At 37.3% G+C, this 22,050-nt stretch overlaps 1 protein-coding gene across 7 annotated transcripts in view; it reads right to left on the bottom strand.

The window, feature by feature from the left end:
• Positions 1-22,050, bottom strand: part of MYO3A (myosin IIIA) — a 246,280-nt gene that overhangs the window by 62,491 nt on the left and 161,739 nt on the right. For 5 of the 7 annotated variants that reach the window (XM_045061025.1, XM_045061026.1, XM_045061024.1 and 2 more), the window contains 6 exons: positions 13,882-13,971; positions 12,306-12,459; positions 10,439-10,527; positions 9,227-9,356; positions 2,284-2,363; positions 1,740-1,817 (listed from right to left, as the gene is read on the bottom strand). In XM_045061025.1, the coding sequence (XP_044916960.1) occupies positions 1,740-1,817; positions 2,284-2,363; positions 9,227-9,356; positions 10,439-10,527; positions 12,306-12,459; positions 13,882-13,971 (621 nt within the window). The remainder of the gene's footprint in view (positions 1-1,739; positions 1,818-2,283; positions 2,364-9,226; positions 9,357-10,438; positions 10,528-12,305; positions 12,460-13,881; positions 13,972-22,050) is intronic. The other 2 variants (XM_023256453.2, XR_006600364.1) reach the window with 2 other exon arrangements.

Genomic DNA, 22,050 nt, shown 5'->3' with positions numbered 1-22,050 from the left:
TGTTACAACGGTAGCCAATTACTGGACAACTGAGCATAACATATCAGGATAATCATAGTTCAATTAAAAGTGGAATCTCAGACAGTGAGTATGCTAAAGCCAGCATTGCAATTTATTGGCAAGGTAATGAATGTATGAACACAGGCAGCTGTTGTCAGTTGGATTTCTTTTAGTGTTGGAAATATACAAGCCTAGGGTTATAAAATACCCTGGTGCAAACCAAATACCGGAATTGCACAACTGACAAAGCCTTGGCTTGGCATGGCTTCTTCTTGGGCACTGAAACTCCTATGTGATCCTCAAACAGCTGAGGTTACCACTTTGGAGCCCTTTTCCACTACATTTATATGTGAGCCATCACGCAAACATCTGCCAGGCACTGGGGTTACAAAGGTGATATATCTGTCACTGGCATTCTGAGCAAGAGCTTGCTACAATTTAAATATTGGTTTTTCTTAGGGACCAAGGCATGGTATTACACTATATTCCTTCTCCACAGAATGAAAAATTACTTTAAAAATATGTTATATACTATACGGAATTATCTTCTATCACTTTTTACTTCAGCCTGAGGAGTAAAACGATTTTATGAACGAATGGCTTAAGCAGACACATAGTGTTTGATGTCAACAACAGTGGAATGAGAATGGTCTTGGATAACTCACTTAAAAAAAGAAAATAATCTGTCTGTACATATGCTTGGTAATTCAGCTGTGCTGTAGTTCTCATGTAAGGTGAATGGACCAGCTGCAAATGTGAGATATTGAGCATATATGTACATATAAATGTGTGTGTGTGAGCAGATGCTACTCAAAGATGATTAAGCACACACTGTCTGTGAGGAGTTTAGGACTTGAAAATATCTAATAAAACTACCCGGTTATTTTAAAAAATACTTCATGATTCTGTTAGAAAACTGGATTTATTCACTAAACACTTACAGTAAATTTAACCCAATTTCCTCCCCTTCCCCTCCTGTCTTAAATTATACTATTAATAATTTCCAATTTTCAGTTGGCATTTTCTTCCTTTTCTTTGGCTGATTCATATGATTTTATCAAAAGAGATAAATAAGAACTGAAACCAATAATGAGGGCAGAATTATCTAGAATTGTTCAGAACACAGAGGAAGAAAAGGACTCCCTGTCTTTCTCTTCTCCCATATTGTCTAAGGAAGAAAGGCCACCTTGATCCAATGCTAAGGACATAGCGACTTTCTTGGCATGTTACTGTGTTTCCCTGGTGTCCCTACTCCTTGCCCCATGATTATACCAGTTCTATTTTTCTTTTGAGGTTTTCATCTCGTCTATGTGCAGGGAGACATGGAATGGACTTGGATGCTCAGGCTTGCCCCATCTGTCCACCCTAAAATCATCTATCTAGGAGTGGGAAGGAGAATTGGTAGCTATCATAGCATTGAATTAAAAATGCTGTCAGGTTTTATTCTAGTAGAAATGCATTTGGTTCTTTGGACAAATTTTAACCAAGGTATACAAACCTCCATTACGGTGGACTTAGTATGCAATCATTTTATAGGTAAAATATCAAAGCAAACCAATCCATAGGTTTTTGACAGTATTCTCTACTATATTCTGTATATAACAAATAGTAAATGGAATGTAATGAGAATTTTATTTTGCGAATGGCACTCTGATATTTGTTACTAGTTTTTGATCTGTAACTCTCATTTAAAACAAATAACATTCTTAAGCACAACACAGCATAATTTAATATCTTACTCTAAAATATGATGCAACTGTTTGTGTTTTCATGTTGGTTGTCTCTATGGCGTGACGTGTGGCTTCTCCAGTTTCACCCTACAGAGACCAAGAAAGACAGTGACGCTTTGTTATCTATTGTACTTTATGATCCACAGGGAGCACGTGGAATTTCCTTTGGGTTATCACAGGCTATGCATTCAAATACATAAAATAACAAAATGTTAATATTTTTACTGTAGGGTGATTGTTTCATCAGCTGCATTGGAATTTTAATTGGTCTTGTATGGAATGTGACTATCTCAGACCTTCACTAATATACTTTGAGTTGCTCCTAGCGTAATATTAAAATGAGCTATAAAAGAAGAGTTAGGAATATATCATAAATGCGTGATTATTTTAGCGGCTAGCAGTAATATGAACATAACATAACTGCTTAAGCAGAAAAGAAAGATCAAAAAGGAAAAACTAAGGAAAATGATGCTTACTTTTAGGAGCACACAAACATTGCCATCATAAAGGTTACATTCTTAGACTCACTGTCATGCAAAATGCATTTTCTTACCTTTGTCAAGTTGATCGTTTTTTCTGAGGTCCTCATTTGATAGTTTATTATATTTTTAGTTTTAGAATGTGGCAGATTACCTATGGGAATATGGATAAAATTAATACACTTAATGGCTAGAAGACTTCCCCCATTTACTTAAGTATTAAAATAAACATTGTTGATCCCACAATATTCATCCTTGGTAAAGTATTTACGAGAAATTAAGGGATAAAGTAATATTGCATAAACATTTGTAACAAATTTTAAATTCAGAAAAAAACCCTCCAGCTTGGAGATTAGAAAAAGTACAGGTGAGTGTTGGATTTCTTTTAATTGCTACAGGATATGGTGTGATTCTGACAGAAGGGACAATTTAATTTGTGTGTGTGTGTGTGTGTGTGTGTGCATATGTGTGTGTTAAATGGCATCTGAGATTTTCTTGAACACAAAGGTAAACTTTACAAGGGGCCTTAAAAATCATATAGATTATTAAGTCATGAAGTTGTTATAAGAAAATCACGAATGGTTGAGAGCAATGGATATGTTCAGTCTAACATTCAGAAATCAGTGCACGGCGCAGGTGCTACTTAAGCATGCACAATCCAAGGCTGTGAGAATACTCTGGAGTAGTGAAAAATTATGGCCATGGGAGCCAGGAAGACCTGGATTTGAATACCAGCTGTGGTACTTAAATTGTGTTTCTCGTGAATCACTTTGTCTCTGAGTTGCATCTTGAAACTACATAATGGGGATAATGCGGTCTCGGCTGCCTCACAGAATGTTGATGACACGTGGAAGTATGCCTGGCACATGGTGGGTGGCTGGAAATGTTAGTTCATCTTCTCTCCTGTACCACCCCCCACCAAGCACAACACACCAACCCACAGTCCAAGAGTTCGTCATCCCAATAGCAATGTTCAAATCTGTCTCCAGAATTCAGTATCACTTCAGAAAGATTATTTCTTTTCACTCTCATTCTTTTAAGTGAGAAACAGAGGCTACACATTTTTGACAAATCTTTCACTTTCTTTGTGGTGGCAAAAGGCTGGCTCTGAGGTGATGATGTGGGATGGGACCCTGCCTGGGATGTGGCTGGCAGTGCCTCTGCTGTGCGGTCTTCCCCCTCCCTCGTCATCAGGAGAAGTGCTACAATGGGTGTGTGTGCCCGCCTTCATGATGGGCTGCACACCCTTCAGATGTGAAACTTCCGCAGACAGCAGAATGGATAGAGACAGTAACGCATGATCTTCGGAGGGGCAGCTGTGGAATTTCATTTGTTCTTTTTTTTTTTAAGGGAAAGTTTGAGGAAAAAAATTACCAAAATTACTACTGGCTTGAAGACTGCTTGGGAGCATAGTAAGTATACAAAGGACTAGTAGCACATTAATTAGAATAGGTCCATTTATGGGGTGCCTGGGTGGCTCAGTGGGTTAAGCATCCAACTTCAGTTGAGGTCATGGTCTCATGGTTTGTGGGGTTGGGCCTTGCATGGGGCACTGTGCTGACGGCTCAGAGCCTGGAGCCTGCTTCAGATTCTGTGTCTCCCTCTCTCTCTGCCCTTTCCCTGATCTCGCTCTGTCTCTCTTTCTCTCAAAAATAAATAAACGTTAAAAAACAATTAAAAAAAAGAATAGACCCATTACTTAATAGATACCATTACTTAATATTAGCCAAATAAGAACTAAAACTTTAAATTTCTCTGAAAACTAAAAAACAAGAGGAAATTTACTAAGGGATTAATAATTTCAATGTAAAAAATTATACACTAGTCATCAAATTCTTTAACAAAAAAATAAATGAAAACCTTTTAAAAATTCATCAGTGCATATCAACGAAACTAAAATTAGCATAGATCTCAGTTTCAGAAAATATATCCACTTTGCCTTTATAGTTGACCTGATAAACCTGTAATAAATCAAGCTAGAGATGTGAGCTGCAAGGAATTGTGGTACATTTCCCCCCAATAATGGCTGAGCTGTATTTCATAGTTAAAGTCATACATGTAAAGGGCCATAGTTATTTTAGAATCTTGGAGACAGCATAACATAGGATTGAAATACCCAGACTTTTAAGCCCACTTCTAAGACTTCCCAGAGGAGTTACACTGGGAAAGCTGCTCAACATTTCTAAGACTCAGTGTCTCATCTATAAAAGTAGTACGTCCTGAAGTGTTGCTATTAGGAGTTAATGAACGTACTCAGTACAATGTCTAGCACACTGCAATTTCTAAACAAATTTTATGTATTATTATTGTTGTCATCATTATTATTATCTTTGCATATCTAGGTGAATATGAAACCCAAATGCCTCTGATATCTTTGAGATTCTGAGTCAATGAAACATCTTTGATTTTGAAGTTCTCATCTCCCTAGCCAACGAGACATGGTTCTGATGATATTCAGAAGACAAAACATAGTACTGAAAACCTGGTTGCATATTTTATAAGGATGAAAAAAATGAGATTAGATGCACAGATGCAGTTGGTGGATACAGAAAGAGATGACTGACTGAAGGGGTGCCTGGGTGGCTCAGTTGACTGAGCATCCAACTTCAGCTCAGATCTCATGGCTCATGAGTTTGAGCCCTGCATTGGTCTCTGTGCTTACAGCTCAGAGCCTGGAGCCTGCTTTGGATTCTTGTCTCTGTCTCTCTCTGCCCTTCCTCTGCTCATTGTCTGTCTCTATCTCTGTCTCTCTATCAAAAATAAATAAACGTTAAAAAAACCCCTGAAGATGTTTTGCTTCTGGGCATGATAAAATAACACAGCCTGCATTAACTTAAATAACTAAAAAAAACATACAAAATATATCAGCAATAGTTTTTCTTCCCTTTCATTTTTATTGTAAAATTTACGTAACATAAAATTTAGCATCTAAATCATTTTTAAGTGTACAGTTCAGTAGCGTACCTTCATAATATTATGCAACAATCACCACCATCCATCTCCATAACTTTTTTTATCTTGTAAAACTGAAATTTTATACCCATTAAATACCAACTCCCCATTGCCTCTACCTCCAACCCCTGGCAACCACCATTCTGCTGTCTCTATGATTTTGACTGCTCTAAGTAGCTTATATAAAAAGACTCATACCATATTTGTCAACGTATAACAGTGTTTAAATACTGTGGATGAAGCAGTCCAGGACATTGATCCCTCAGCAAGGGGAAACAAATGAGGTGAGCCCTATGATTACTCCAGCTTTCTGTCTACGAGGTTTTATGCTGTAATGCAGGGGGGGGGCGGGGAATCCAGGTGAAGAGTATGGAAAATAACAGATGTAACAATAGAAAACAAACAGCAAATGGTGGAGTCAAACCCAACCATATCAATAATCACATTAAATATAAATGGTATGATCACCTCAATTAAAAGGCAGAGATTGTAGGCATTTAAAAAAGGAAGGTCCAACTACATGCTGTCTAAAAAAAAAAAGTTTAAATATAAACACAAAACTAAGTTGAAGTTGAAAGTATAAAAAAAGATATACCATTCAACCACTAGTCATGAGAAAGCTGGAGTCTCCATATTAATATCAGGCAAAGTAGATTTCTGAGCAAAGAATATTACCAAGGATAAAAAGGGACATTTAATAATAAATAAAGAGGTCCACTGATCAACAAGATATAATCATTCTAAATGTTTATATGTCCAATAAAAGATCTGAAAAATACATGAAAGAAAACCTGATAGGAATGAAAGAAAAAATAGATAAATTGACAATTACAATCAGATATTTCAAAACTCCTCTTTCAAGAACTGGTAGAACCAGGAGAGAGACAACCAGTAGGGATACAGAAGATTTGAGCATTGACCAATACTATCAACCAAGCTGACCTAACTGACATTTATATAACTCTCCATCCAACACAGTGGACTACACATTATTTTCAAGTATAAATGAAATGTAAAACAAGGTATACCATCTTCTGGGCCATAAAACATATCTCATTAAATTTAAATGGATTAAATCATACAAATAATGTGTTCTGAGCACTATGGAATTAAAAGGCTACAACACAAAGTTATGGAAAATACCAATATTTTTAGAATTTAAGTATAATACTTACAAATAATCGATGTAAGTACTTATATTAGAAAAGAAGAAATGTTTTCTTAAATCAATTACCTAAGTTCTCACCTTAGAAATTTGAAAAAGAAGACAAAATAAAACCCAAAATAAACAGAGTAAAGGAAACAAAAATGACAAAAGCCAGAAAGAAAAAAAGCAAGAAAGCAAGCAAGCAAGAAAGAAAGAAAAAGAAAGAGACATCAACAAAATAGAAAGCAAAGCCAAGGGAGAAAATCAATGAAACTATATACTATTTGCTAGTTCTTTGAGAAGATCAATAAAATTGATAAATATCTAGAAAATCTATCAAGAATAAAGTGAAAGACAAATGAGAGTGCTGATAAAACTTCAATATCTATAGATATTAAAGAATAATAAGGGAACATTATAATCAACTTTATGTCGATAAATATGACTACCTAGATGAAATAAATTTCTTAAAAGACACAACCTACTATAAAGCTCATTTAAAAAATTACATAACTTAAATATCCTTATATCTGTTAACAAATTGATTGAATTTGTAGTTAAAAACCTTCTCACAGAAACTCTTCAGGCCCAGATGGCTTCACTGATGAGTTCCACAAAGGAATTTAGAAATAAATAATACTCTTCCTGAAAATTGAAGAGGAAGCAATACTTCTAACCCATTCTATGAGGCCAGTATTACTCTGATTCCAAAATTAGAAAAAAATTACAAGAAAACAATAGCCCAATATCCCTCATGGACATAGATGCAAAAATTCTTAACAAAATGTTAGCAAATTGAATCTAGCCATACATAAACGTCCAATGTATCATGACCATGTCAGGTTTTTCCCAGGAATAAAAAGTTGGCATAACATTCAAAAATCAATCAATGTAACTCACCATATTTATAAATTAAAAAATAAACAAACGAATGATCATCTCAATAGATACAGAAAAGGCATCTGACAAAATTCAAAGATGCATACTTGATAAATATTCAGAAAACTAGGAATGGAAAGAACTTCCTCCTACTGATAAAGGACATCTATGAAAGACCTACAGCTAACATCATAGTTACTGGGGAAAAACTGAGATCTCCCTCTGAGATCAGGAATAAGGCTGGAATGTTTACTCTTACCACTTATATTCAATATTGCATTGGTGAATCTACCCAGGGCAGCCAGGCAAGATGAAGACATGCAGAAGAAAGGGCAAACTTTTTTCACAGATGACACGATCATCTACATAGATGATCTATATAGATCATTCTATATAAAATTTACCAAAAAAAGCTACTCTAATAAATGAATCTAGCAACATTGTAGGGCAAAAGATCAATGCAGAAAAATCAACTGGATTTCTCTATACTAGCAACAAACAGAATTTGAAATAAGTTACCGTTTATAATAGCATGAAATCTGATACACTAGCAGATAATCTGACAAAAGATATGCAAGACTCACACACACTGAAATCTACAAAGTATTACAGAGAGAAATTAAAGAAGACTTAAATAAATGGAGAGCTATATTGTGCTCCCTGATTGGAAGACTTTCTAAAGATCACTGTACCCAAAGATTTCTGTAGGATGATCTAATATGGCTGTTGTTATGGGCTGAATTGTGTCCCTCCAAAATTAATATGTTGAATTCCTAACCCCAATCCTCAATATTGTGAAGATACAAATTAGACTAAAATTAATTTATAGCTCCAGGTACATCCCAATCAAAGTCTCACCAGGATTTTGGGTAGAAATTGACAAGCTTATTCTAAAATTTATATGGAAAAGCAAAGGAGTTATAATTGCCTCGACAACTGTGAAAAAGAACAAATTGGGTAGCTTATACCACCTGATTTCAATTATTTTTTATAAAGCTACAGTAATCAAGAAGTGTAGTATCAGTGCAACACAATAGCAAGTCCAGAAATAGATCTATACATATATAGTCAATTGATTTTCAACAGGCTGTCCAAGCAATTTAATGGGGGGAAGAAGAATCCTTTCAGCAAATGGTGCTAGAACAACTGGACAGGGGTCAGGAGGAGTGGTAGGAAGGATTACAGAGTCACAAGGAAAAATGATCGGGGATGATGAATATGCTTTTGGTTTTACAGGTGTTTATATATGTCAAAACCTCATCATGTTTTACTGTCTAAACATATGCTATTTATTGTATGTCAGTTATACCTCAATAAAGCCATAAAAAGAAATGCAAAATAATAAAACAAAATCTGATAAATAAAAACCAACCCAAACCACATTTTTACCTACTTAAAAGCAAATGCAAGCATGTCTATGGATGTAAGTTTTTAATCAATAAGGCAAATCTCACTAAACCTGTAGAGTCTTAAAATACCACCCAAAAGCCACCCAGTCCTGAAACAGAGGTGATTTTGAACTCTTCAGAAATCAGCATATTCTTCTAGTGAGTAGCTAAAATACCATCATATCTTCTGGCTAGTGCTTCAAATACTTTGCTTTAATGCAAACCTAGTTTGTTTACATTCATTTTTACATTTTCTTCAGACAATTTGGACAGGAGATATTAATAAATGTGTATTTAGTGAGCTGAAAACAAACCAACATAAACAATGGAGGATTATACTCATGAAAATCACAGTCAGAAACTACTTGATTGGGCCTGAGGAAGCTTCTCAGTTAAAGGAAACTGCCTTGGGGCACCTGGGTGGCTCAGTCGGTTAAGCGGCCGTCTATGGCTCAGGTCATGATCTCGCGGTCTGTGAGTTCGAGCCCCGTATCAGGCTCTGTGCTGACAGCTCAGAGCCTGGAGCCTGCCTCTGATTCTGTGCCTCCCTCTCTCTCTGCCCCTTCTCTGCTTGGTCTCTGTCTCTCTGTCTCTCTCTCAAAAATAATAAACATTAAAAAATTTTTTTTAAAGGAAACTGCCTTAGCTTACCTGTTTTTGTCAGAGGGTGACTGACTAGTTGCCGAATTACGCTGTTTTCGGATGATCTCAAAAGCAGCACAATATCTGTTGGAAGAGTGTCTCTATTTTTAGCTAAGAACCCACTTGCATTATAGAGGACCTGTTGATAAAGTATGTTATCATCAGTATCACAACCAACATCATCCTCATTGTCATCATCACTATCATCAGCAGCAGCAGTAGCAGCAGAATCATCAATTGGTATTTACTGAGAATTTCCTCTGTGCTGAGCAACAGGTATACAAAGATTTATAATGGTAGTCTGTTACAACTTGGTTGGAAAAGCAACCTTCTCCAGGTTTACACTATATTTTGTCAGAGAAAAATTTGCGTCTTGCTGATTTTATTTGGGTTGGAATGATAAAAGAGGTCTGATTCCTCTTGTTTATTATGTTGGAAATTTGGCACTTTCTCCTGTTGGGAGGGAGGAGGGACAAAGGCTGCAGTGGACAGAGACCCACCTCAAGTTTGAAAAAGGCAGTTTATAGAAAAGGCTGTCAGCTATCATTAAAAGAAGGAAAAAGTAGGTTCCCATTGGCAGCCAATGTCACCCAAAGCCAGATTTTAGGATTAGAAACATGGTGCTTTGAAGCTTGTCTCTTTCTTTTCTTTCTTGTTTTCCCTTAGTTTCTTTCTTTTTTTTTTTTTAATTTTTTTAACGTTTTTTATTTATTTTTGAGACAGAGAGAGACAGAGCATGAATGGGGGAGGGGCAGAGAGAAAGGGAGACCCAGAATCGGAAGCAGGCTCCAGGCTCCGAGCCATCAGCCCAGAGCCCGACGCGGGGCTCGAACTCGCGGACCGCGAGATCGTGACCTGAGCTGAAGTCGGACGCTCAACCGACTGAGCCACCCAGGCGCCCCATTCCCTTAGTTTCTTAATACAAATTCCTCTAGAAAAACTACAACAATGTGTTTGTCAAACTAGGAGAAGGATTTTTTTTTTTTTAACCTTTGCAGGATATATTGCTAGGGGTAGATGCCCTGGAGTGGGAGTAGCTGGCAGTGGATCACACAGATTGTAGGAGGTTGGAGAACAGAGTCAGGGCCAGATTGGGGCAGAAACAAATGGCTATCTTATTATAACCATGTGTAAATACTTTGGGCCATAATTTTCATGTTCACCACTATTATTTGATGAAAGGCTAAGAGAAACTCAGTCCTAATTCTTCAAAGTTCTTACCTTTCCCGCATAATGGTGAATTCCAAAACTAAGTTCCATTCTTTTGGGCCTCCAGAAGTACTGTGATTTCAGGTTACCTTCAAATTTTTCTGTAGAAAAAAAGTTGAACCCCAATATCAAGCCATGTAGGAGATCCTCAAAAATACTTATTGACAGAATCATCTCTTTCACCATAAAATGGACAGTGTGCAGTGGAAAAAACAATTTTACATAGTTGATAAACCCAGATTTGGGATATAAATGGTGGAGCAAAACTCAAGGTCATGAATTTAACCATTCCATTAAGATTTAGAGCAGTTCTTAAACCTTAGTAAGCATTGGAATTCCCTGGAGGGCCTATTAAAACACAAAGCTTCTGACTTAGTAGGTCTGAGAGTGGAGGGAATTCAAGAAGTCACATTTATACCAAGGTCCCAGATGATACTGATGTTCTTGGTCTGGGGACCACATTTTGAGAACCATGGGTGGAGAGGAAGGAAACTGCCTGAGATTAACTGATCAAAGAGGTTTGTGAAACCCAGTTTGATGTGAAGTGATGAACTTAGGAATCTGGCATTCTGGCTCTCCTTTCTATCAGGGGAGCTGTACGTTATTATTCATTACATAGGAAAAATGTAGGATCATAAAGGAAGTTACATCCCTTTAACAATTCTGCCACCTTCAGAGAACTTTTTGCACCATGTCCTAGAAAGGACATTGTAACCTCAAAATCAAGTAATTGCTATGAAACAATTTTTCCCACAACTCTGGGGTTATTTTCTTTTTCACTAGCACGGTCCAATTAGAGGAGAGAATTAACCAATCAGTGAGTCAGCAGGAAGTGACATCACAGACTTAATCATAAGAAACAGAGTCTATCACCCAAAGTAAATGAGAGAAATGTGAATCCAAATTTTCTGCAAATATTTATTATACATAATCAATATCTCCTACCAACAGGGAATATGGTATTTCCACATTAAAAAAATTATTTTTCACCTGAACAAGCTAAGGGTTTTTTTTTTTTTTTTAATCTCAGGAGTAAGACATTTTTACTTTTAACCATTTTAATTTTTTTTTTTCAACGTTTATTTTATTTTTGGGACAGAGAGAGACAGAGCATGAACGGGGGAGGGGCAGAGAGAGAGGGAGACACAGAATCGGAAACAGGCTCCAGGCTCTGAGCCATCAGCCCAGAGCCCGACGCGGGGCTCGAACTCACGGACCGCGAGATCGTGACCTGGCTGAAGTCGGACGCTTAACCGACTGCGCCACCCAGGCGCCCCGACTTTTAACCATTTTAGTTGATCATCTTTTAAATATAGGATACCTATCTGTGCCTTCTCAAACAGAAAAAATGAATATGTTTATGCTTTCTTTGAAGACCCAGGATTATTATGAATATTTATTAACGTACTGTAATTTAGAGATTATTAAGGTGTTTGAGTCTATTTCACTGTATTAGACAAGTGACCAGAACATCACAGACAAATTTATTCCCTTCCCATTAGCTGTCTCTTTTCAAATTCTACAGCTGGCCCTTTGCCCTGCCCTCTAATTTCTAATTAGGGGCTGGATAATTTTTTTTTGGGGGGGGGTGGATAATTTCTAAGGTTATTTCTAATACGATATCCTGTAATTGGGGCTCTACCATAATGTATGGAGAAGTCCAATATCCAAACTTGTTTAATTCATTAAATATTTCACCCTATTATAAACATTCACTGGTCCAGATATTAGATCCAAAGCCTCTTCTTTAAAGTGACACATGCAGGCTTTGTAATAGCTATTTTCTCCCAGATAATGAAACAACATTCTTTTTAAGTCACTGAGAGCATTATAGGACTACAGCACAAAACTATGCAGACATGCTGGATTCAAAACTCACCTATAAGAGTCTGGTCGGTGGCCTTGGGAAATCTACTTTCTTCATCAAGTAGGGACAGTAGACCCATCGGCTTCTGCAGAAACATATCTAGGAGGGGCCGGTTATCTTCATATTCAATAACTCTGGCATTAACATCCTCATTTAGGTATTCATTCTATAACAGGACAGGATTCATAGAAACAATTCACTAAACATTTATGAATGATATGTAGCTTGATAGTAATTACCCAAAACTCTATTTTACACATAATATAATAAATTGCTTCCTATGACATTGTCCTTAAAGTGAGGGTATCATTTTATTTTTCTTTCCCCAAAGTTCATTAAAGGCAGTGCTGATTTGGGGTAATAGTAATAGTTTCTAGTCTCTATACCAGAATTATAGACATCTTAAGCTTTCAAAGTGCAAAAAAATATGTTGTTAATGAGCAGTAATAAAGGTATGCTCTAGGGGCGCCTGGGTAGCTCAGTCGGTTAAGCGTCCGACTTCGGCTCAGGTCATGATCTCTCGGTTTGTGAGTTCGAGCCCCGCGTCGGGCTCTGCACTGACAGCTCAGAGCCTGGAACCTGCTTCAGATTCTGTGTCTCCCTGTCTCTGCCCTTCCCATGCTCTTGCTCTGTCTCTCTCTGTCTCTCAATTATAAATAAACGTTAAAAAAAAAGGTATGCTACAGAATTTATAGAGTATTAATTAGGTATATCTTAGAGTTATACTGCCTCTTATTGAAGCCTTTTATCTAGCTTCAGGAATGGATCTCTCAAGAACATTTACTTAACTTCTCAGTCATGATGCCATTTACATTGTTAGTAGGGTGGACATCTGTGACTCACAGGAATCAAAGGATTGAGAACCAAGAACACCTGGGTTCATATCTGGGCTCTGTCTCTTAACTAGCCATATAATCTTTTGGATTTTGTTTGTTTGTTTGTTTTTTACTCTATGAGCTCCCACTGTCTCATTTACTAAATGGAGGTAACAACCTCTATCTAACAAAGTAAAAATATCTGGTACATTCATAACCAGTTGCTGTTGAGTATACTATAAGATGCATAAAATAAAAACAATGAATAACAATTACTGTAAGATCACAGTGCCAGCACAACATGGTTGCTGATGATCTATTCTGCAAAAGGGACATGAAGAATTATGCTGTCGCTCCGTTTCTATGACTTTGCCCTCACACTGTGCCCCTACCCCAGTGCCACAGTCTGTAAGAGGACAGGCATGACCTGTGCACAACGACACAGAGAGACGCTCACCTGCTTGGCACTCACCAGTTCTCAGGTGATAAAGCAACTATCACTGGGAAGTGTATCAAATAACTCCCGACTCAGGCAGAATACTCTGCACCATTCACAAATTAAAGTGACAGGACATTTTCATTATTATTTTAATATATTTGTTAATTCATGAAATATTTTCATTAAACATCTTATAAGAAAGCACAGTCGTGGGTGATAAAGAGCTGTTTAACACAAACTCCCTGTCCTCAGTGGATTTAAAATATAACTTGAGTGATTGAGTTAGTAAATTTTCAAAATTCAAGGTGGCATATAATAGATAAGTGATACGTACAATGTAGTACCATAAGGAGTTCAGAGAAAGAGAATTTATTTCTGGCAACTTCATGGAGGAATTTAATTCCGTCAATGGCAGGTGGGTCATCTGATAAGTCAAAACCTTTAATCAGTATTTTGGAGCCTTATGAAATTGAAATCTCATTTCAAGGGTGTCACCCAGAAAAATAAATGTATACTTTTAAGTAAGACAAAATCTAATACATAACAATTGGGCAGTGCCCATTGGCCTAAAAGGTAGATCACCGGAAAGTCATTTAGTTAATCCAGTACATAAAAATGGAAACAATGTCTAAAAGTTTCACAGCTTTTTCATTTGAAGGTAACCTTGGGAGCAATACACAGACCGAGAATTACTTTACCAGTAGACACATTAGGCTGACAGCATATTATAGCTTAAATGGCAACTGCAAAGTTCAAAAGAGGTTTTGTGTGTTTTGTATAGAAAGCACATAAGGTTAATATCTAAATCAATGCATTTGTCATTTCTATTTGCCTGTGTCAAAATCCAGGGAATTCTTTCCTGGCAGGTCATACACAGCAGAGATGAGTAACTTGGAAAACAACGGGCTCCCCTTGAAGATACATGTTAGTATTATGGACTCCAGGCAAGTCAGTGGAAAAAACATGCTATTACTCAGGATTTATGAAGCATTTTAGCAAAATGATCACGTCTAAAACAATAGAATATATATTTTTATAGCAGTTATGACCCCCAAATACTTAGTTGTTTTTAAGTCTAAGTGGAGAAACGAAGCTCACGTAACTCTTCAGAAAGTCCTCTGCTATGCCCTGTGTGTTACAAATACATTCAAAGCAGAAGATGAGTAGTTCTTAACTGCAATAAACTGTTTAGCAGATATAATCTCCACTCTGTTCAAATGGGCCAAGTTCCTTTTTGAGAAGGACAGATGAATAATTATTTAAATATAAATCAAGGAGGTGAGGGAAATCAGAAGACTTGGATGTTAGGAAGCCTCATGCCTGAGTCAAGTTCTTGCTTGTTTTTCATTGAGTTTTTAGTGTGAGCTATGAAAAGGTCGCAGTGGCAAGAAAGCCCATGGAAGGTGCCCCCCTCCGCATAGCTTTGGCCTAGACAACATGCTTAAATACACAGGGCTAAAGTGTCACCACAGGAAAGATTCTCCATGCCTAAGTGGAGTTCTTAGTCTCACAGAGTAGCATGGAAGAGGGGCTGCCATAGACTTAGGCTGCAAGCTTTCCTGTGGCTTCTAATGTAGGTAGGAATCTTAGCATAGACCTCGTCATAGATTGCCACGCAAGAGAGGCTGGACTCTAATCGTTCAGGTCTCATCTCCTCTGAGAGTCCTTCCCCCATTGCCCAGACTAATTTAGCAACCCTCCCTTCCTCAGCTGGTCACGCTCTATCCTTGCCGTCATGTTTTAAATTCTTTCAAAGTATTTCTAGAATTTTTACTTGTTTATTATTCTCCCTGTCTCATTAGAATGGGACCTCCAAGAGGACAAACACTTTTACTCACCTCTGTATTATTCACCTCTGTATCTAGGGAAAGCAGCCATGTTAAATAGATGACCGTGTGTTAAGGAGTAAACTGTGTCCCCCAATGCCCAAATTTATATGCTAAAGCCCTAATATCCAATGTGACTGCATTTGGAGATAGGGATATTAAGGAGGTAATTAAAGTTAAAGGAGGTCATAAGGGCAAGGCCCAAATCCCATAGGACTGGTGTTCTTCTATGAAGAGGAAAAGACCCCTGGGAGGAGACTGCACACAGTCAAGGCCATGTGAGGTCACTGGGAGAAGACAGCCATCTGCAAGTCCAGGAGACAGGCCTCAGGAGAGACCAAACCTGTCCCTGCTTTCATCTTGGACTTCTAGCCTCCAGAACTGTGAGGAAATAAATTTCTATTGTTGAAGGTCCCCACTCTGTGATATTTTATGGCAGCTCCAACAAATGAATATAATGAGTTTTCTGGGTTCCTTTTATTAAAAGTTGTTTTGAAAGGCTATTTGCTAGGTAGAGGAGGACTGGGGTGAAAATAATAAATCATGTATGCATGGGTAATCCTTAGCTTCTGATTACAAATGTGCTCATATAAAAGTTAAAATATGGAGAAGCGCCTGGGTGGCCTGTTGGTTAAGCGCCCAACTCCAGCTCAGGTCATGATCTCATGGCTCGTGAGTTGAAACTGCATGTTGGGCTCTGTGCTGACAGCTCAGAGCCTAGAGCCCGTTTCAGGTTCTGTCTCCCTCTCTCTTTGCTCCTCCCCCGCTTGTGCTCTATGTCTCTCAAAAATAAATAAACATTACAAAAATTATAAAATTTAAATATGGAAACACCTTAGTGGAGTCTTAATGACCTCAAAATTCACACACAAATTCATCTGCTCTAAATACTATCTTACCATTTAGTAGAATCTTTTCCTATGTATGATATTTTTAATAACAAAAAACATACTATTTATTTGATTTTAACTTTATTTCCTTTGACAAAATGGAATGGAGAACATGTAATTAAAGGATTTTCATGACCATTATTTGAATGGCTACATGACATTGTATCCTGTAGTTTTCTATTCAGTTCTCTTATTTGGGACATTTTGGATTACTTATTTTATTTATTTTCATTTTTAAAGTAGTCTCTATAACCAACGTGGGGCTTGAACTCATGATCAAGAATCACAAGCACCACCATCTGAGTCACCCAGGTGCCCCCTTTTATCTATTTTAAATAGTGTTCTGATGTATATCCTTGTGCACCAAGCTTTTCTGGATTTTGGATTTTATCTTTAGGACAGATTAGCTGATCAACTAGTGTGAGTATTTTACAGGCTCCATATGCGTATTTCTAGATTGATTTTTTCTAAGCTTCCCGCAATGTGCTTTCTAATCAGCCCTGCATACACGTTCCTATCTTGCTGTATCCTCACCAGCACTGCATGTTCTCATTAAAATTTTTTTCTGATATTTTTGATAGGTGAAAATGACCATGTATTGTTGTATTCGCATTTATTTGATTAGATCTTAAACTACTTAAGAGGATACTTTTGGGGGGAAATATGGTAGATCTATGCTTAGCCCATATTACACAATGCCTGCCAGCTATTGTGTCATTATTCTGAGACATAATAATAAACATAATTTAACTTCTTCTTGGGCACAGAAATACCATCACACCACTGTCAGCTTTTGTGATGTGGGCAAAGATTTGTGGAGGTAGAGATCAGAGTTAGAGGAAAAGCTCAGGGACTTCACTAAAAACATCCTTCATGTTAGGCTGACTTTTGTTTCTTTGTCTCTTTCTCATTTGTTTTTACATGTCCTCCTGGTCATGTGCTATCTCTATCTTCCTTAGGAATTTATTCCTGGGGGTGGTTGGCTGGCTCAATTGATAGAGCATGTGACTCTTAAGCTTGAGCCCCACTTTGGGTGTAGAGATTACTTAAAAACAAAATCTTCACAAAATTAAAAACGGAATTCAATCCTGAAGCTGGCTTCTAAGTGACTTTCCTGGGGAGATTATCTTTTTTTTCTTCTCCCAGCATTACCGAGATATAATGGACATATAACATGGTATAAGTTCAAGGTGTATGATGTATTGACTTGATATACTTACATATTACAAAATGAGTATCATCATGGAATCAGCTAACACCTCATCACATAACTACCATTGCTTTTCTGTGGTGAGAACATTTAAGATCTATTCTCTTAGGAACTGTCAAGAATATGGCACAGTTTTACTGACTAATCAACATATTGTATATTAGGTCCCTATAACTTACTCATCTTCAAACTGGAACTGTACTCTTTGACCAACATCTCCCCATTTCCCCCAACTCCCAGACACTGGTAACCACCATTCTAGTCTCCAGTTTTCACTTAGCATAATACCCTTACGTTTCCATCTATGTTGTCATAATTAACAGGTTTTCTTTCTTTCTCATGGCTAAATAATATTCCATGGGGTCGTGTGTGTGTGTGTGTGTGTGTGTGTAATACTCTATATGCATTCATCTTTTGACAGACACTTGGATTGTTTCCATATCTTGACTATTATCAGTAATGCTGCAATGAAACGGGAGTGCAGATATCTCTTAGAGATCTTGTTTTAATTTCCTTTGGATATATACCCACAAGTTGGATAGCTAGATCACATGGCAGTTCAATTTTTAATTTTGGGGGAAGCCTCCATACTGTTTTCTGTAGTAGTTACACTGATTTCTATTCCCACCAGTAATGCAAGAATTCCCTTTTTTCCACATCTTTGCCAACACTTATTATCTCTTTTTTGATGATAGCCATTCTAACAGGTGTGAGGTGATATCTCATTGTGGTTTGGATTTGCATTCTCCTCTTCATGTATCTGTTAGCTACTTGTGCATCTTCTTGGGAAAAATGTTTACTCAGATCCTCTGCCCATGTTTTAATCAGATTTTTTTTTTTTTGCTCTTGAGTTGTAGGAGTCATATATATATTTTATCAAATATATGATTGGCAAATATTTTCTTCCATTCCATAGGTTGTCTTTTCATTTTGTTGATGGTTTCCTTTGCTGAGCAGAAGCTTTTTGTTTGACGTACTCTCACTTGTTTATTTCTTGTTTTTGCTGTCTTTGCTTTCAGTGTCAAATCCAAAAACTTATGGCCAAGAATGATACCAAGGAGTTATCCCTTATGTTTTCATCTAGGAGTTTTACAGTTTCAGGTCTTGTGTTCAAGTCTTTAATCCATTTTGAGTTGATTTTTGTGTACGGTGTGAGATTGGAGTCTAGCTTCATTCTTTTGTATGTGGCTTCCCAATTTTCCCAGCACGGTTTATTAAAGAGACAATCCTTTCCCCATTGTGAATTCCTGGGACCCTTGTCAAAAGTCAACTGACCATCTATGCTTGGGTTCATTTCTGGGCTTTCTATGTTGTTCCATTGATTTATGTGTCTGTTTTTATGCCAATACCACACTGTTTTGAGTACTATGCCTTGTAATATAGTTTGAAATCAGGATGTGTGGTTATCTCCAACTTTGTTCTTTCTTAAGATTGCTTTGGTTTTTTGAGGTCTTTTGTGGTTCTATACAAATTTGAGGATTGTTTGCTCTATTTCTGTGAAAAATGTTATGAGAATTTTGTTAGGGACTGTACTGTACCTATAAATTGCTTTGGGCATTTCAACAATATTAATTCTTCCATTTATTTGTGCCCTCTACAATTTCTTTCCTAAATGTATTATAGTTCACAATATACAGATCTTGCACCTCCTTAAATTTATTCCTAAGTATTTTATTCTTTTTGATGCTAAAGGACTGTCATATTCATTTCTTTCTGATAGATCGTTGTTAGTGTATAGAAATAGAGCTGACTTTTCGATACTGTTTTGTATTCTGCAGCTTTACTGAATTTGTTAGTTCTAACAATTTTTTGATGTAGTCTTTAGGGTTTTCTACATAAAATTTCATGTCATCTGCAAACAGAAACGATTTTACTTCCTTTCCAATTTGAATGCCTTTTATTTCTTTTGTTTGCCTAATTGCTCTGGCAAGAATTTCCAACATATTGTTGAAAAAAGTGGTTAGAGGAGGCATCCTTGTCTTATTCCTAATCATACAGGAAAATCTCTCAGCTTTTCACTTTTCAGTATATTAGCTGTGAGTTTGTCCAATGTGGCCTTTATTCTGCTGAGGTACATTCCCTCTCTACCCACTTTGTTGAGACTTTTAAAATTCCTTTTTAATGTGTATTTATTTTGGGGAGACACAGAGAGACAGAGCATGAGCAGGGGAGGGGCAGAGAGAGAGGGAGACAGAATCTCAAGCAGGCTCCAGGCTTGGAGCTGTCAGCACAGAGCCCGACGTGGGGCTCAAACCCACAATCCATGAGATCCTGACCTGAGCTGAAGTCAGATGCATAACTGACTAAAGCACCCAGGTGCCCCTGTTGAGACTTCTTATCACCATGAATGGATGTTAAATTTTGTCAAAAGCTCTTTTCTGCCTCATTTTGTTAATTCGGTGTATCATATTAATGATTTGTGTATGTTGAAACATCTTTGTATCCCTGGAATAAACCCCACTTGATTATGGTGTATGACAGTTTTAATGTATTGTCAGATTTGGTTTGCTAATATGTTGTTGAAGATTTTTGCATCTATTGTTCATCAGGGATATTGGTCTGTAATTTTCTTTTTTTTTAAAAAAAAATTTTTTTTCAACGTTTTTTATTTATTTTTGGGACAGAGAGAGACAGAGCATGAACGGGGGAGGGGCAGAGAGAGAGGGAGACACAGAATCGGAAACAGGCTCCAGGCTCCGAGCCATCAGCCCAGAGACTGACGCGGCGCTCGAACTCACGGACTGCGAGATCGTGACCTGGCTGATGTCGGACGCTTAACCGACTGCACCACCCAGGCGCCCCTGGTCTGTAATTTTCTTGTAGTGTCCTTGCCTGGTTTTGGTATCAGGGTAATGGTTGCCTCATAAAATAAGGTTGAAGTTCCCACCTCTTTTACTTTTGTGAAAGAGTTTGAGGAGAATTGGTATTCTTAAGCGTTTGGTAGAATTCACCAATGAAGCCATACGGTCCTGGACTTTTCTTTGTTAGGAGGTTTTTGATTACTGATTCAATCTCTTTACCAGTAATTGGCTTGGTGATATTTTCTGTTTCTTTATGATTCAGTCTTGGTAGGTTGTATGTTTCTAAGAATTTTTCCATTTCTTCTATATTTTTGATCCTTTGTATTTCTGTGGTATCAGCTAGCTGTAATGTTTTCTTTTTCATTCCTAATTTTTTGAGTCAGTCCTCTTTGGTTTTTTCTTGATTAGTCCAGGTAAAGGTTTGTCAATTTTATTTATCTTTAACAAAGCACAGCTCCTGGTTTCATTATTCTTTTCTATTGTCTTTTGAGCCTTTATTTCATTTATTTCTGCTCTGATCTTTGTTATTTCCTTCCTTTTAACTTTGGGCTTAGCTTGTTTCTTCTTATATTTCACTGAAGTATCAAGTTAGATTTGCTTATTTGAGATCCATCTTTTTTCTCAATTATGTCTTTATGGTTACAAACTTTCCTCTTAGAGCTGCCTTTGCTGCATTCCATAAGTCTTGGTATGTGGTGGTCTCATTTCCATTTGTCTCAAGATGGTCTTTGATTTTTCTTTTGATTTCCATTTTGACCCATTGGTTGTTCAGGAAGACACTGATTAAATTTCCACATATTTGTAAAAACAGGCAGACTTCATCACCATGTAAAAGACAGGTGCTACCTACTCCCTGAAAGCATCACTCTATCATTTTACTGTGGGAGAATACTTTCTACTACCATCTGACAGATTTATCTAAGTATGAAGTTTCAAAAAGATTTTCCTGAAACCACCAAGGTTTCTATCAAGGAGTTTGGCTCATATGGTATTTTTCTTTTATAAAAGGTGGGGGTATGCAGCGACAGGGTGCATTCAAGTCTTTCACTGAATTTATACCTATGAAATGAAGTCATGTCTGTTGTGTAGGTGAGTCAACCATCTGACACTGCTCTGCAGTTTCACATATTTTAGATTCTATAAATATTTTAACAGCTGGGATAAATGATCCTCAATATTTATTCTCTTGTGTTTGCTGTTTGGAAGTCATAAATCAAGTATCTTTTATTTTTATAAACACAGTCCACTTGATGCGGGGTGGTATTAAGAATTCACCCAGGTTTGTGGCATTCTGAATAGATCATTGTAGAAGATGCCACATACTGACATTCCTTAAACATTCGTGGAGCACCTACTATGTGTATGTTTAAAAGTAGGTGGGCCTGGGGAAGGAAGAAATAGACAAAAAGGTAGAGTCTTGTCCTTTAGGGCACAGCAAAGAGTCTGTCTGCCTTTCCATTCTAACCCTGAAGTCACATCCTAGGAATTCTTTGCTCGTGCTGTATTTTCTTTTTCAGTTGTTCCATCTGTTAGTTCTAGACCTATCCTGTTAGGTGGTTTCTGCTTCCTCCAGTGTCACAGTATCTGTTACCACTGCCACCTGCCTCAGTGCTACTGTTCTTTCTAGTTTCCTTCTTTGTTACCTTATATGGATGCCCCTTGGCTTTTCATGTGAAAGATTGCCTCTCTCTATCTCTCTCTCTTCTCCTTCCTCCCTTTCTTTCAAATCAATGGAACACCCTTTTCTTCTGCATGAGAGATTATTTTGTTAGGTCC

This window comes from Felis catus, chromosome B4, assembly GCF_018350175.1.
Source record: "Felis catus isolate Fca126 chromosome B4, F.catus_Fca126_mat1.0, whole genome shotgun sequence".
NCBI classification, from domain to species: Eukaryota; Metazoa; Chordata; class Mammalia; order Carnivora; family Felidae; genus Felis; species Felis catus.
The sequence above is the reverse complement of the archived record's forward strand: the minus strand, read 5'-3'. Positions and strand labels throughout refer to the sequence as shown.